Genomic DNA, 16,195 nt, shown 5'->3' with positions numbered 1-16,195 from the left:
ATTTAATTATTCCTAGATTGAAACTGATTTAATAAATCTTGTAACTTTTGTACTTTGTTTTGCTCTGATGTCATGGCTATTTTAGGTACTTCATTATAGACTAAAGCAGTAACACCTCCCAAGGAACCCCACTCTTTTCAGTGAAAAGGAGGTGAGGTGCAATATTTTTTGCTGGTTTTAAAGAATTTAGGCTGGTCTTAAACTCTCAAATAGTCCTACCTCAGCCTCCCAACTGCTACAGTTACAGTTTGGTACCACCACATCTAGTTTAGTGGCACTTACTGCAATCTGTATGTTACCCTAACATACCATTGCTCTTATGAGTGTTCAATAAAGCAGTCACGGGAGGACCTTACAGAAGGGCTTTTTGCAGGCTTGCACATAATTCAAGCTCCAAATCCTTAAGTGGGGAACAGGTCTGTCACTTTGTGGGCATAGAGACTTTGACCCAGTGTCAGGCAGGCATCATGCTGCTGACCTGTTAGGGTTGTCCTATACATTGACACAGTAGCCATCCATGAATGCCGAGTTTTGGGAAGTAGGACTGATCCACTGGCGAACCCGTAAACTTTGCCAGGAAGTATGAATAAGTAGGAAATAGCTGCTTAAATTGTCCAACAGTTTCCATTCTAATGACTACCAGATGAAAACAGCAATGTTGTGGAAATAGTCATATCAGGAAAGTTATTAAAACCTTATAAACCATTTCTGAAAAGGTAAAAATTTTCACATTTTTAAAAAAGGCTCATCTTCCCTCAGTCCATGCTGCTTTGTCCTTTGTCTTAGCTACATCATGGCTGGGATCTCTGAAGACACGGAGTCCAGGGGCTGCCAGTGACAGTCCATCAATGCATCATACAGCTCTTCACTCTGTTCCATGAACTCCTTGTTGGCTTCTGTCACATCCAGCTGTGGTGTGGGGTCTGGGAGAACAGCAAGGCTGACATTAGGGCAGGCTGAAGGAATAACCATCGAATACAAGGGTACTTGTGTCCAGCTTTCTAAAATAATGGTGGTGGTTTTTTGCTTCCAGATTTGTTATAAAAGCTGTGTCTCTATACCTTAATTTTCTGGACTGGTCTTCATTTGAAATTTGGATTTAGAAGCTAGGTGTGGTGTCACACAACCTGTTAACCCAGCTACTTGGGAAGGGGAACCCGAAAGATCTCAAGTTTGAGGGTTGAGCAACTGGACAAGACCCTATCAAAAAAGTGAGGGAGAAAGCTGGGTGGTGTGGTGCCACACAGGAGGATCCTATGAGTTGAGGCCAGTGTAGTTGAGAAAAAAAATAAGGTGGGGAGGGAGATAGTGTTAGTCCCAACTAGAAAGCAGCATCTGTACAGGCTACAGCATGGATGGATGTGCCTTGAAAACTGCTAAGGGACGGGAGCAGTTCAATTCAAACACCAAAGGCTGGGCATGGTGGCCTGGACAATTTGAGACTGAAGCTCAAAATTTACAAAGGGATGTGGCTCAGTGTGAAGTTCCAAATTCCTCTATAGTTCTGCAAAAATAAATTTAAAAAATAACACATAGGGCTAGGAATATGGGTCAGTGGTACAGAGCTTGCCTAGGATGTCAGAGAAACAGAAAATAGATGGCTAGTGACCAGCAGCTAGAGGACTAGGTAACAGTGATTAGAAAGGTTGTACTTTGAAAGGACATGAATTTTTTTTTAAAAATGGCTATTATCAGGGGCTGGGGATTTAGCTCAGCAGCATAAGCACCTGCCTTGCAAGCAGGGAATTCTGGGTTTGATCCCTGGTACCGATAAAAAGAAATGGCTATTATTGGGTGTGGTGCTGTAAACTTCAGAAAAAGTTTTTTTTTTTTTTTTTTTTTTGAGATAGCCCAGGCTTGCCTCAGCCTCCCCAAGTGCTATAGGTGTGTGCCACCATGCCTAGCAAAAACAATGTCAAACTGACGAAACAAGAAACAGTATTGTTAGACCCATACTCAGGGGAGGGAGTGATGGGCTTCTTGGGAACCGTACTGATACCCTGTCACACCTTGCTCTGTGTCTGCATATCTGGCTCTCACAAGAATATGAATTCCTTCAGAGCAGTTTACCTTGCATTCCTCACAAGGCAATCATTTCATAAGAGCTGACCGAGGAATAAAAGTGGAGTCTTTCTTACCTTCCAATGCATCATCTCCAACTTCTTCATATGTCTGTCAAGAGACCAGAGAGGTGAGTGATCAGCCCAGTGAAAACCTACCCCATAATTACCATGTTTTATCCGCCCCCCCTTTTTTTGGGTACCAGAGATGAAACTCAACTACATGCTTGCAAAGCAGGCACTTATGCTACCCAGCCCCCCACTTTTTTTGATGCCATGGTTTATTTTTAAGATGTCGCTTTACCATTTCCCCACCTTTTCTGAAGCCCAGCTCCCTATACCCAACCCCATCTCAGAGAATGACCTGTCCCAGAGAGGAAACATAACCCAAGAGGGCTAGACTTGCCAAGACACAGGTACCTGCATGGTGCTCTGGGTGTAGCCATACTGAGGGTAACTGTAGCTGTAGCTGCCTGTGTTCTGGTCATAGCCCCACTGGGCATAGTAGTTCTGGTACTGCTGGTAATACTGGTTGTAGCTATAACTGTACATTTGACTGTATTCCACTGGCTTTACACGGCTCCTTGTATTAAGAGACAAAAATAAATGTAAGCAGAAATTTACACATTTCCTATGTGACAAGGGACGGTTCTGCTTTACATAGTTATATTTAATTCTTACAACAACCCTACACAATGAGTTTGCCATCTTTCCTCCTTTACAGATGAGGAACTCAATATAGACAGTTAAATAACTACCCCATAATCATACCACTAATAAAGAGATTCAAACCCAGGCAATCTGTCTCTATAACTGGTTTTTCTTTACTTTAAGCAGCCCACACCAGTAATCCCAGTATTCTGCAGGCTAAGACAGAAGGATCATAGTGGGTTTTTTTCTTCTTTTTGAGACAGAGTTTTGCCATACAGTTTATGCTGGCCTTGAACTCACAGTGATCCTCTTGCCTTGGTCTCAGTGCTGGGATTCCAGGTGTGGAGTGCGCTACTTACTACAGTGGGCCTGTTTCTCGCAACAAACCTTATCAGGACTGACTTTTTTTCTTCTCAAAATCTTCGGAGACTTTTCAGCCAGCTGAAAGAGCTCAGATAACATGATCTAGAGAATCTTGATTTAGGATCATCCAAACAGCACTTCAAACTACAGAAATATCTAATCACTACCCCAAAAAGATCCACCATCACAGGAGCCTTATCATCATTACTATAGTGATGATCTTGGGGGTGCTGAGGATCAAATCCAAGGCCTTACATGTGCTAAGCAAAACTTTTTTCACTGAGCTACATCCCCAAACATGGATCTCATGTACCTGATTACTTAAGATTTGTGCTAATCCTTTATCTTTTATGTATTGGTACACTTCAGATATACATTAACGATACTCATCATAGGGAGTTTGTACCTGTGTATTATGTATCTTGACCTTTTTTCTCATTCCTTCTCTCCCTACAACCCCTCATCCGCTCCCTATTTACTTAAGTGTCATTTACATTTCTTTCCTTCTCAACCCCATTTCCCTTCTCTTTTAAACATTTTCTTTCCATGCTCCAATTATTATATATTTTGGTCTTTATTTTCACTTTCAGTTTCTCACACTAGAGAAACAATGCAGTTTGCATGTGTCAGATTTATTTAAGAGTGTGGTCTCAAGGTGCATCCATTTAGTTAAAAATGTCTCAAGCTTATCATTCTTTATGGCAGTGTAGTACTTCACATCTTCTTCACTGGTTGATGAACTTTTGGACTGTTTCCAAAATTTAGCTATTACAAACTGTGCTACTATAAACATCAGTGTGTATATATTTCTGTGTTATGATACTTGTATTTCTTTTGGGAAGATACCAAGAAGGTGACCAGCTGAGTAGAATGGAACCTCCAGTTTCAGTTTTTTGAGGAACTGCCTTCTATACTTTAACCAACACTGGAGGAAGCGTTCCATCTCCAGTGTTTTGTTTTGTTTTTTTGTCTTTTTCCTTTTTATCGGTACCGGGGATCGAACTCACAACTGCCTGCTTGCAAGACAGGTGCATATGCCACTGAGCTAACTCCCCAGCCCCACTCCAGTGTTTTTTTGATAGCAGCATTTTTTGGTAACAGCCATTTTTTCTGGAGACAGAATCTCAGTGCACTTTTAATTTGCATCTCTTGAATGACTAATGATGTTGAAGGTTTTTTTAATATATCTATTTGCTCTTCTACTTCTTCATCTGAAAAGGGTCTATTCATTTCCAATGCCCATTTTTGGACTGGGTTACCAGTTGTTTTTTACTTTTGGTCAACTATTTGAAGTACTACATGGTCCTACAATAGTGCTACATTTTATTATTACCACTGTACAGATAAGAATACTGGGTCTTAAAAATAACTTGTCTAAAGCCATCGTGCCTAGGATGGGAGGACACATTTTCTTTTAGGGGTCTGTGGACCCCCCCGAACCCCCCCAACGCCCCGGTACTGGGAATTCAGGAACTTGCACTTACCAGGCAGGCACATATGCCACTGAGCTATATCCCTGGCCCAAGTACTGCAGATTGAACACAGAGCCTTTATACTAAGTATCCCCAGGGCTTTATTTTTTGAGACAGTCTCACTAAAGCACAAAATTATCCATGATGGGCTCAAATTTGCAATCCTCCTGCCTTGGCCTCCTAGATGCTGGGATTATGAATATGCACCCTGCCAAATTTAACTGTAAGACTAATACTACCCTGAGCTGGATTGAACTATTCCTAATGCCACACTGTGCTCCTAATACACTGTTACATACAGCACCTACTGTTACAAGTTCAAGACATCTTGCCAGTCTTTACCACACTTGCTTACCAATCAGGATGGAGGCCCAGAGTAAGCATAAAGCTTCCTTCTCAACATACAGTGGCATAGTCACTGCTAACCAAAAACAAAATGTCAAGCCTATAAAGGATCCATTATCTCCCACATCTTAACAACTGTGTACACAACAGCCTCATAAAACAAGCCTGAGGGCTGATCCCCAGTCTAAGCTAAGAGGAACCACAGGCTCGGCATGTGGTGTTCTATCTCCAGTCATCATGCTTTGAAGAGCCCGAGTGGCTCCTAAGTGCTACCAAACATGCAGAGACAGGCCGAGTCACCATGTGCCACTGGCTGGCTTGTAAGGAGGACTGTAACTGTCACACAGAGTGGAACCTACTTGTTTCCTTATGATCTGTATACTGAATCTGTAGAGTCAAGACAGGCAGGAAACCAAGCCACAAGCAGGAGCCAAGTATGATACAAATAAATCCCTGTTACAGAAACTGCAAATACTTCCAGCCTGAATGAGCTTTTTATAAATTTCTTCAATCCAGTGTCTGCTCAAAGAGTGGAACTTAGCTACAGTTGCTAGGTAGACTGAAGGTTTGACTATCCAAGTCCTAGCTTGTTGAGTTCACCTCCAGAGAAGGATGGCTCAGTGACTTCCTCCCCTGCCCAGTGCTGGGTCAAATGCCTCTACTAGTCTCCTCTTTGGCTCGCTCCCCTTTCACGACTCCAAGAAAATCCACTACCTCTTTATACACTGGGGTAACTGAAGGGATAGTCTAATTTCTCTGGCCTGGCACTGGTTTTGCCCTCTCTGGGAAACTGCGTATTTCTGCTGTTTGTCACCTCCATTCCCAAAGGCTGAGGGCACCAACTCGGAGACAGGTACCCATCACTGACTGTAGGGAGCTTTGAGACAGTCCCATTGCTGCCTCCCTGCCTCCTTCTCTCCTATGGGCACAATGCATCTGCCTACATTAACCATAATCCTCCCCTGCTTACGTCACACACCCGAATGTGACGATGACCCTGTTGTATTCATCCCCATAGCTTCTTCCTGTCCCACTAGCCCGCCCTTGGCCTATAAAAGATGTGATCACAGGGCTGGGGATTTAGCTCAGCGGCATAAGCACCTGCCTTGCAAGCAGGCGGTCGTGAGTTCGATCCCTGGTACCGATAAAAATGAAAAAGACAAAAAAAAAAGAAAGTAAAAGATGTGATCACTTCCGGAATAAACGGGGCTTGATTGGACTCTCTCAACTTGCCTCAGTCTCTCTCTCTGTCTCCCCCATGTCTTTATTTAATCCCTGTTCCCCCTCCAGGTACACCCCACGGATTGATCCGTGGGCCGGATCAACTGAAAATGGTGTTTAATGAAGAATAGATACAAACAGATCACAATACTACAGACTGCAGAGAGCACTTTCTCTTGTTATAGCCTCATCTTCAAAATCAAGGAAGGGCCTGCACAGCTGTAGGAACTCAGTAGTTACTGACTGAAAAGCTGGTGACACTCCAGAAACTGTCAAAATGGTCAACATCAAAGTATCTGCTGGACAGATAACATGCACAAAAGACTTATATAGTTGCTAAAAATACATCTCTATATCTCTTTGTATCTATCTATTTATTTATTGCAGAGTGCTGTGGCACATACCTATAATCCCAGTTACTTAAGAGGCCGAGGTAGGAGGATCATGAGTTCTAGTGCAGTCTGGACAACTCTGTAAAACTATTTCAAAAATTTTCAAAAAGAACTGAGGATGTAGCTCAGTGGTAGAGAATTTGCCCACCTGAGCTAAGCAAGGAGCCCTGGGTTCAGTCTCAGTTCTGACAAAGAATTCTTTAATGTTTCTATATAGTAGAGCTTACACAACAAGTAACATTTGGCTGGGGAATACTCAGGTTGATCTACAATGTGTTAAAGACAGGCAGGGTGGCAGACAACTATGATCTCAGCATGCAGGAAGCTAAGGCAGGATTGCAAGTTTGCGGTTAGCCTGGGCTATGTAATAAATTCAGGGATAGCTTGAACTATGTAACAAGAACCCTATCTCAAACCTTGCCTCTCAAGAGCCCAGCTATTTTTGTGCTTTTGGCACAAAAAAAAATTTTTTTAAATATCTTTTTGAGACAAAGTCTCACTATACAGTTTAGGCTGGCCTTGAGCTCACTTTATATCCCAGTCTGGCTTTGAACTTGCAATGATTCTCTGCATTAGGAATCTGCTTGGACTTGTAAGGGAAGAAGGATTTTCTACTTAGAAAAGTTTTTTTTTTAAAGCTAGTATAACAGCTGCAATAGTGATATATACATATAAATTTTTTTTAATTAAAGAAAACAATTTATTTGAAGATGGGGGCTGGGGAAAGACAAGAGATGGCAGTCAGTTGCTATGGACCAGGAACCATTCAAAAATGAAACAAGCCTAGTATAATGGTTGATACATTATATCAACTTGAGATATTTATAAGTTTAAGCCACTCAAGAAGGGGCCAGGATCCTTATTTTGTAAACATCCTCAGCCTGTGCAAGAGGAAGGCACAGAGGTGGTCTCAGTACTATATTTGCCCTGGTGCGGTGGTGGCTTGCTGGTAATATAAGGCAGAAGCAGCAGCTTACTCACCTACTCACCCTCCTTTTGTTCTTGCTGCTTTTGCTATCTTCTGCCACCTTGAAGAATTGGCTCTGTGCCACAACACTCTGCCTTGGAGCCAGCTGATTACAGACAGAAACCTCCAAAAACCATGAGCTAAGTAAACCTTTCCTTCCTTAATTTGGGGTGTCAGGTATTTTGTCTCAGCAACAAGAGAAAAGTAACCAAGACACCTACTAGTGTTACGTGTTTTAAAAGATGTCTGCATTAATTCTTAACCATTCCTATAGCAAAGGACTTTCATAGAGGCTAAAATTGGATGTAACTTTTTTTTTCTGCTCAGTTCTTTAATTACTATGAGACAGTGTCTCATTACATAACCCACAATGTCTTTGAACTTCCAATCCTCCTGCCTCAACCTCCCAAGTGCTAGAATTACAGGCCACCTCATTAGTATCCTTTATCTAAATTCAATGCCTTACTAATTCTATGGACAAATTCCCGATGGTGGCACTTACTGAGAAAAGAGCAGGGACATTAGGAATGTACAGCCAAACAGCTTTTCTACTGTTGGTGCCACTAATATTGAAATGGACCTGCCTGCCCTACCACCTAGTCTCTTAAGTTTTTGGAGTGGCTGCGGCTGGGGATTTAGCTCAGCTGGATAAGCACCTGCCTTGCAAGCGTGTGGTCGTGTGTTCGATCCCCGGTACCAATGATTAAAAAAAAAAAAAATTAAAAAAACAGTTTTTGGAGTGGTGAGGTTATGTTAGTTCATCTGTAACACATAGAACCTAACTTGGGAAAAAGTGAACTATCAGTATTTGTGACTTGAGCTAAGCCTCTCTTACAGACTCCCTTTCAGGATGTGGATGCCCTGATTCCCAGCCATAGACAGGCAGTGCCCAGGTAGGCTGAGTCTAATGCCCTCTCCCCTCCCTGAGAGACTCACGCTTTAGGGATTGCCACGCTCAGTCGCACAGGTTTAGACCCCAATCCTACTGCTCCTTGGCACTCTGTCAGGGCTCGCTTCTGTTCCAATTCATCTGTAAATTTCACAAAACCATAACCCCTGCAGGAAAAAAAAAAATCCAATACACTTAGATCACAGATGTGATGAAGTCTAAGAATGCATGTCAGGAAAAGGGGAAAGAGCAAGAATGTGGGCAGGAATATGGCGAGGACAGGGACTGATAATGGAGAGGGACTCCATCAAGCTATGGGAAGGGATAAAGTCCTATTAGTGGAGACAGCTACATAGTGGTGTTGAGATTGAAGCACTGGGCCATTGTGAAATCTAGGAATTCTTACTTTCAGTTCACCATTCTTCTTGATACGTTCACCTATGGGGTTTCTTCCCAAATAGTAGCTTCCCTCCCCGATTTACTAGAAGGTAACAAATTATTATCATTATCTTAATAGTAGCAATAGTAATGCTTAAGAAGTCCGTTCTGCAAATGTTTTTGGAAACTGCCCCAAATGTCCAGTACTATAATGGGCATGGCACAAGACAGTCAGACAGAACAGATTCCTATTTTCCTGAGGTCATACTCTAGCTGGGGAATAAATTAACGACAGCTAACATTTAATGAACACTTATTTCCAAGTGCCATGCTGAACGTTTTCACAGGGTTATTTTGTCAAATTGTCCAAACCTCACACTAAGGATTGAACTTTAAGGCCTTCACACAGATCTACATCTCTAGCTCTTTCCATTTTTTTTTTTTTTTTTTTTTTTGAGACAGGGTTTAGCTAAGTAGCCTAGTTACCCAGGCTGGGCTCAACTTTGTAATACTTTATCAACTGATAATACTGGCTTTATAGGCATGTGTTACCAGGACAAGCAAAACTGTCCAATAATTACATGAAGGTGGTATCCACGTTTGACTGAAGAGGCAGCCAAAATTCAGAGGTTTGATAACATATCCAAAGTCATACATAACAGGAGCAGCATTCAAATCCACATCTCTCAGACTCCCAAAACATAAGCTTATGACTATGCTGATAAGAATTAGTTTTTCAAAAAAGTTTTTCTTTGGCTGTGGATGTGACTCAATGGTAGAGCACCTGCCTATCATGTGTTGATTCCCAATACCACAAAAAAACTGAAAAGAAGCCTTCAAATTTTTCCTTTTGTTTTTTGTATTTTTACCGGTACCAGGGATCGAACTCACGACCACAGGCTTGCAAGACAGGCGCTTATGCTGCTGAGCTAAATCCCCAACCCCACATTTTTCCATTTTTGAAGGGAGAAACTTCTAACTATACTGAAAGGCTCAGTAACAATAACACTTCCTCTAACAGAAAAGATGCTCAAAGTTATGTAACACACTTTAGCGCAGAGAAAGCCTTACTTAGACACGCCTGTCTGGTCCAGAACCACCTTGCCTCCACGACAGGAAGGGTAGACTTTGACGAAGAACTCATATAGCATGCCGTCATCCACATCCGGGGTCAGGTCCCCAACAAAAAGGGAGTACTCTGGACTGAGAGAAGAGCCAATAACAAAAATGAAAGCCTTGGTCAGAGCATGATTTGGGCCTACTCTAAGTAAATCTTCCCAGAGCTTCTTAGGGAACCCCACTTCTGAAGGGTCTATTTAACCAGATTCTGGGTGTTTTATTTTTTGCTGTGGGATAGAGTCCAAGGCATCATACCTACTATGCTTAAACTGGTTCTAATTTGTTTCACAATCATTCTGGCAGAAAAGGAATAGAAATGGAAACATGTCACTGCCCTGCACAGTGTCTGTCTGGGTTTTAGGATTTGGAAATACAAATGAAGGGGTAGGTCAGAAGCACATCCCTGAGGAGCACAAAAGATAAAAAAAAATTTTTTTTGAAATAAACTAGACACTCTTTTTTGGTTGTTTTTTTAAAGACAAGATCTTGCTATGTAATTTAGGCTGGTCCTGAACTAACTGTGTAGCCCAAGCTGGTCTTCAATCCAAGACAATCCTCCTACTTTAGCCTCCTAAGTGCTGGGATTACAGACATTGAGCCATCACGCCTGGAAAACCTGCATTTTTTTTTGGACCAGGAACTGAACTCAGGACCCTGCGCTTGGCCAGGCAGGCACTCCACCACTGAGCTATATTCCTGGCCCCTAAACCTACATATTTTTACTTTGTATGTTAAGACACAAAAGCCAGGAATGGTATGCACATCTGTATTCCCAGCACCCTGGGAGGCTGAGGCAGAAGGACTTGGAAATTTGAACCCAGTCTGGGCAACTTAGTAAGACTCTTGTCTCAAAATAAAAAGAGCTGAGAAAGAGGTCAATGTAAAAACCCTGGTTCAGGGGCTGGGGATTTAGCTCAGCGGCATAAGCGCCTGCCTTGCAAGCAGGCAGTCATGAGTTTGATCCCCGGTACTGATAAAAAGGAAAAAGACACACAAAAACAAAAACAAACAAACAAAAAAAACAACCACCCTGGTTCAATCCTTAGTACCGCCACCAAAAAGAGTGACACAGTCAGATGTGGTGGCACATGCCTGAAATCCCAGAACTCAAGAGGCTGAGGCAAGAGGATCACCTCAGTTCAGAGGCCTGCCTGGGCTATACAGTTAGTTCAAGACCAGCCTGGACTACACAGCAAAATCCTGTTATAAAAAATAAAAGTTCTGGGCCGGGGATTTAGCTCAGCGGCATAAGTGCCTGCACGAGGTCGTGAGTTCAATCCCCAGTACCGCAAAAAAAAAAAAGTTCTATGCAAAGATTTAATGAGGCAGAGTGTGGCTCAGTGGAATAAGTGTGCTTAGCATGTACAAGGCCTTGTGTTCAATGCCTAGTACCAAGTAAGCAGACATTTGTTATTATTTTTAATTTAGTATAAAAGCAAAAGAAAATAAAATTACCAATAATCTGTTACCAAATTGGTAAAAAATTACCAATAATTCAAAAGCAATTACTATAACTGTGGATATATACTTTTCTTTTTTCTGTAATTTTTCTTCTGAATTTACAAAAGTTGTATACAATTCATGTTATCTGTCATTTTAGCTTTTTTCCTTTGTTTCTCAGTTTTTGAGACAGAGTTTCACTATGAAATTCAGGCTAGCGTGAAATTTGTGGCAATCTTTCTGCCTCAGCCTCCAAAGTACAGGGATTGTGTGTGAGCCACCATGCCTGGAAAAACTCCATCTCTTAAAAAAAAAAAAAAAAAACAGGGCCAGGGGTTTAGCTCAGTGGCACAAGCACCTGCCTGGCAAGCATGAGGTCATGAGTTTGATCCCCGGTTTAAAAAAAAAAGAAAGAAAGAAAGAAAAAACCATAAAACCATATCCTTGTATTTTGACAAATCAGTATTCTACAGCACAACTTAAGTATTCCAATTAGGTAACATATTGTAATTTAACCACTTCTCTGTTAGTAGGTTGTATCTATTGGCCATACCATTCTGAATAGGCCCAATCTTTTTTTTTTTTTTTTGTACCGGGGATCGAACTCATGATCTCACACTTACTAGCAAAGTGCTTGAGCCACTGAGCTAAAATTCCTGGCCCAACACGCCCAATCTGTCATTAAGTTGTACAGCTCCCCTCTCAACTTTACCATTATATGTACTACTTCTTTTGAGGCTACTCTGCATACATCCATGAATAAATTTTGAAAAGTAAACATATAGGGTCACTGGGCACAAAACATTTCTTTCGCCTCCAAACAAAACTGAATTCATATGCCAGTCGTAGTGGCAGACATCTGTAATACTAGCAGTAAGGAGTCTGAGACAAGATTGCCAAGAGTTGGAGCCAGCCGGGCTCTGTAGTGAATCAAGGGCAGCCAGAGCTACATAGTTGGATCCCGTCTCACAAAACCAAAAAAAGCTAGATATGGTGGTGCAGGCCTATAATTCTAGCACCTCAGAGGTTGAGGCAGGAAGATCACAGAGTTGAACTACACAGTGAGACTCTGTTTCATAAGAGCAAAACAAATTAAAAAACTAAAAGACAACTAAACTCAGGGCCTTACTAGAAAGCTAAATCTGCATTTTTTAAATTTCATTTTGAGACAGACTCTTAGGTTGTCAGTGCTGGGTTCAAATTTGTTATCCTTCTGCCTCAGCCTCTGAGAGTGCTGGGATTACAAGCATGTGAAGGTGTGCTTTACCATGCCCAGTTGACGGTGTTTGTAAAATTTCATATAACCAGGCTTGGTGGTGACACAGGCCTGCAATCTCGATACTCCACAATGCTGAAGCAGGAGGATCACTAGTTTGTGCCAAGCCAGGGCAACTTAGGGACATAGCAAGTTTAAAAAAAAAAAAAAAAAAGGTAGCTTAGGTTTAATAACTAGTCCTGCAAATAAACAATATAAAACACAACAAACCCCCCAAGATTTCACATAGCAAACTGAAATACTAACCAATTTATACTATGACAGGTAGTTATGTTTGTTTTTGGTAATGCTGGAGACAGAACCTGTCTGTGGCTTGTACATTCTAGCCAAGCGTTCTACCAAGTGAGCCATGTTTGCAATCCTCTTATTTATTCTTTTCTTTTTGTGGTTTGGGGACAGAACTTAGAGGTATCCTTCCTACTGAGCTACATCCCTGTGCCCTGATCCTTATTTTGTGAGCTGGTCTCATTAAACTGTCTAGAATGGTACTGAACGTGTGATCCTCCTGTCTCCAGAGTAGCTCCAGAGTTTACAGATATTCACAACCACGCCTACGCATAGTAGGTAAGTTCTCATGGAATACAAGCTCCATATTGTGAAGAGTAACAAGGTGCAACGCTGGAAGAGGGACCAAATAAGCATGAGGCAGCCCAGGAAGATCCACCAATGGAGAAATGGAAAGATGTGCTCCTTTTTATTTCCCATCGTTTGGAAATGATTTTGCTATGCAGTTCAGGCTGGCCGTGGGCTCACTTTGTAGCCCAGGCTGGTCTTGAATTTGCAATGATCTGCCTGCTTTAGTCTCCCAAGTACTGGGATTACAGAAGTGTAATCCCACCATGCCTGGTTTGGATGTGCTCCTTTGAGGAGGAGCAAGTGCAACAAAACTTGTGCCCCGTCTTCCTTCTAGAAGTGACTGGCACACTGTCATTTTCTGCAAGTTGATGCTACCTTGGGACTGCTCCGTACTTACCTATTATCTGGTTGTTTCCCATAAGTAGCATAATTCAATTTAAAACGTTTTGCCTGGAAATTTAAAAACAAACACACTAAAACAGAGAAAGGTGTTTCAAGAGTCAAACAATATTTGAAAAAAACTGAAATAAATTACCTTGGCCAAAATATCTCCCCCTCTCTAAGCCTCAGCCTTTTCTGCTGTATAAAATGAGGGGGTTGCACGGATCACCGTTAAGGGCACTGCCAGCTCCATGTTCTATGAGCCCAGGTGTGCCAGCTGGTGCAGCTGTAAGCTAAGTAACTGTGGGAAGAGCAGAATGTAACTCTCTTGAAATGTGTTCTTGCTGCTGCCAGCCTGTTCTAGTTTCTCGATCAGGCAAAAGAGCTAGCATTTCAAATCTTCCATCACAGGAGGGAGGCAGTGACACAGAGTGGAAAGGGGACAGGTTTTGGAGGCAACCAATCTTGTCTGAATCTTGGCTGTCATTTACTATCTTTATTGCCTTGAGCAAGTTATTTTACTTCACTGAACTGTTGCTGGTCTGTCAAAGATAACAATGCCTACTGCACAGGGTGATTTTAAGATTAAATAAAATACACAGTAGGGATTCAATAAGTGATAGTAATTAATGACAAAAATGGTGACATCATCATTATCTAAACGTCCTTACAGGTGTGGCTCCTGGAAGGGGTTTCCCATTAATTTTATGCAAACACTTCTCAGCTGTGGCCAAATCTGCAAATTCTACAAAGCAGTAGCCAGCTGGGATCCTGAAAAGCAAGCACACAGAACAAAATGGTTAATCCAGTTAAGGTTTCACCCAAAAAAAAGGAGAAATAATTTTCTAATCACAGCCTATACTACTTTTGTTTGCTGCCACATTCCAGTGGAGATGTAACTTAGAAAACTGAACATAAGGACTGCCAAGCTAGATACATTCAGTAAAACTTCGTTTACATACTATATTACCTGTGAAGTACTCATGCTAATGTTTTTTTTTTTTTTTTGCCAATAATGTTTTTAATGGAATTAAATCAAGTGTGTAGGTCTAACATCCACTTCAGCGGTAACTAACCTATTGCACGTGTACCACCGCCAGCTGTTAACTAATGAAAGCTCTAAAAAGGTTCATCATCACTGACTAGTATATGGGAAATACTAGAGATAGAACAGGTATAATACCAACAGGTAAAAAACAGATGAATTCAGAATACAGGACATTACCTAGGACAACTACTCTTGATCTCTACTTAAAGTGAGTACTAGAAGCCTGGGGGGTGATGCACACCTATAATAGGAGCACTCCTGAGGCTGAGGCAAGAGGATCATGGTGAATTTGAGGCCATCCTGAACTACATAGCAAGACCCTGTCTCAAAAAATAAAGGGCGCTGAAGCAGGAAGATTACTTAGTTTGAGGTCAGCCTGGACCAAATAGCAAGACTCTGTCTCAACAATTTAAAACATAATGAACGCAGTGTTTATTACCTAGCAGGCTATAATCTTGTCACAGAATATATAACACTCACTATTCTAACAGCCTAGTAGGAATTCATTTAATCCTCACTTACGAGGTAGGTGCTATTTTCCCCATTTTCACAGTAGAGTAACTTACCCAAGGTCACACAACAGAAATAATTTCTAAAACCAGTCTGGCTCCTGAGTCCTATCATTACGCAATGTGTTATATACACTGTGAATTGTTACCCCTTAGACCCTGTAATTCTCAGAGATAGATGCCCCAGGAGTAGACAGAAGCCCAAAGCCCTTCCTTTTCATATTTACATTCTCTCGAATGTAATGGATCAGCTGCAGCAAGATCCATTAAGGGAGAAGTGGGAAGATGAAAAAGACACGCACCCTGTGAGGCGGTTTCGGATAATCTTGACGCTCATCACGGTTTCCCCCATGGTGGCAAAGGCTCTGGAGATGAAGTTCTCATCCATGTAGGGTTCCAGCTGCGCACAAGGAGGGGCGGGCTGCTGAGGACTGAGTCCGGGCTCGCGTTCCCCGGCCCGAGCCCCGCCCCCTGCAGGCCACGCGGGGCTCCCGCGGCGCGCGCCGAGGGCTCCGTGGCGCAGGACGTGAACTCCAACTCCTCCACTTCCAACCTGCGCCCCTTTAGGGAGGCCCATGACCCGGGATCTCCATGCCCCGCCCACAGCCACAGCGTCCCCAGTCCTGGGGTTCCTCCCCTTCTGACCCTCAAAAAGGCCCTCCTTCACCCAACCACGTACCCAGGTCTCCACCCCAGGAACCCTCCGCGGCAGACAAACCCGCTCCTTCCGTTCATTTCCAGCCTTTTGAGGATTCAAAGCCCCTTTCCCCTCAAAGCCATTCCTCCCTAGCGACACCGCGATTTAGCTTTCTCCTCAGAGCCCCGGCAGCCGCCCTCACTTACATCTCCCATCCACAGACTGGCCGCCATCCCGCACCCGGGCGCGGACTTTGCGGGCCTGAGAGGCGCGCGCGGACTCGGGTCCGCGCTGTGGGGACCGCCCCGGAGTTGGCCGCCTGCGACGCCTTCTGCGCACGCGCCGAAAGTTCGCTGCCCATCCAGCCGGGTATTCCGCTCCGGGTTTTCCGGAGTCTCCCAGGGCGCTCAGCTTCCGGGTCGCAGTGGGCGGTGTTCAGGCCAGAGTCGGGGCTGGACTTTCTCAGTACGT

General features: G+C 42.9%; 1 protein-coding gene across 1 annotated transcript; it reads right to left on the bottom strand.

Moving 5' to 3' along the window:
- Positions 1 to 605: 605 nt before the first annotated feature.
- Trnau1ap (tRNA selenocysteine 1 associated protein 1) lies at positions 606 to 16,077 on the bottom strand. The gene is made up of 9 exons (XM_003471265.5): positions 15,931 to 16,077; positions 15,390 to 15,487; positions 14,202 to 14,301; positions 13,547 to 13,599; positions 9,810 to 9,941; positions 8,408 to 8,527; positions 2,481 to 2,643; positions 2,139 to 2,172; positions 606 to 923 (listed from the first exon to the last, which is right to left on the bottom strand). Exons 1-9 carry the CDS (start codon positions 15,955 to 15,957, stop codon positions 787 to 789), a joined length of 864 nt encoding a protein of 287 aa, XP_003471313.1. The 5' UTR covers positions 15,958 to 16,077; the 3' UTR covers positions 606 to 786.
- Positions 16,078 to 16,195: the final 118 nt, after the last annotated feature.

Source organism: Cavia porcellus, unplaced genomic scaffold, assembly GCF_034190915.1.
Source record: "Cavia porcellus strain 051 isolate PalLab524CR breed Dunkin Hartley unplaced genomic scaffold, mCavPor4.1 scaffold_25, whole genome shotgun sequence".
NCBI classification, from domain to species: Eukaryota; Metazoa; Chordata; class Mammalia; order Rodentia; family Caviidae; genus Cavia; species Cavia porcellus.
The sequence above is the reverse complement of the archived record's forward strand: the minus strand, read 5'-3'. Positions and strand labels throughout refer to the sequence as shown.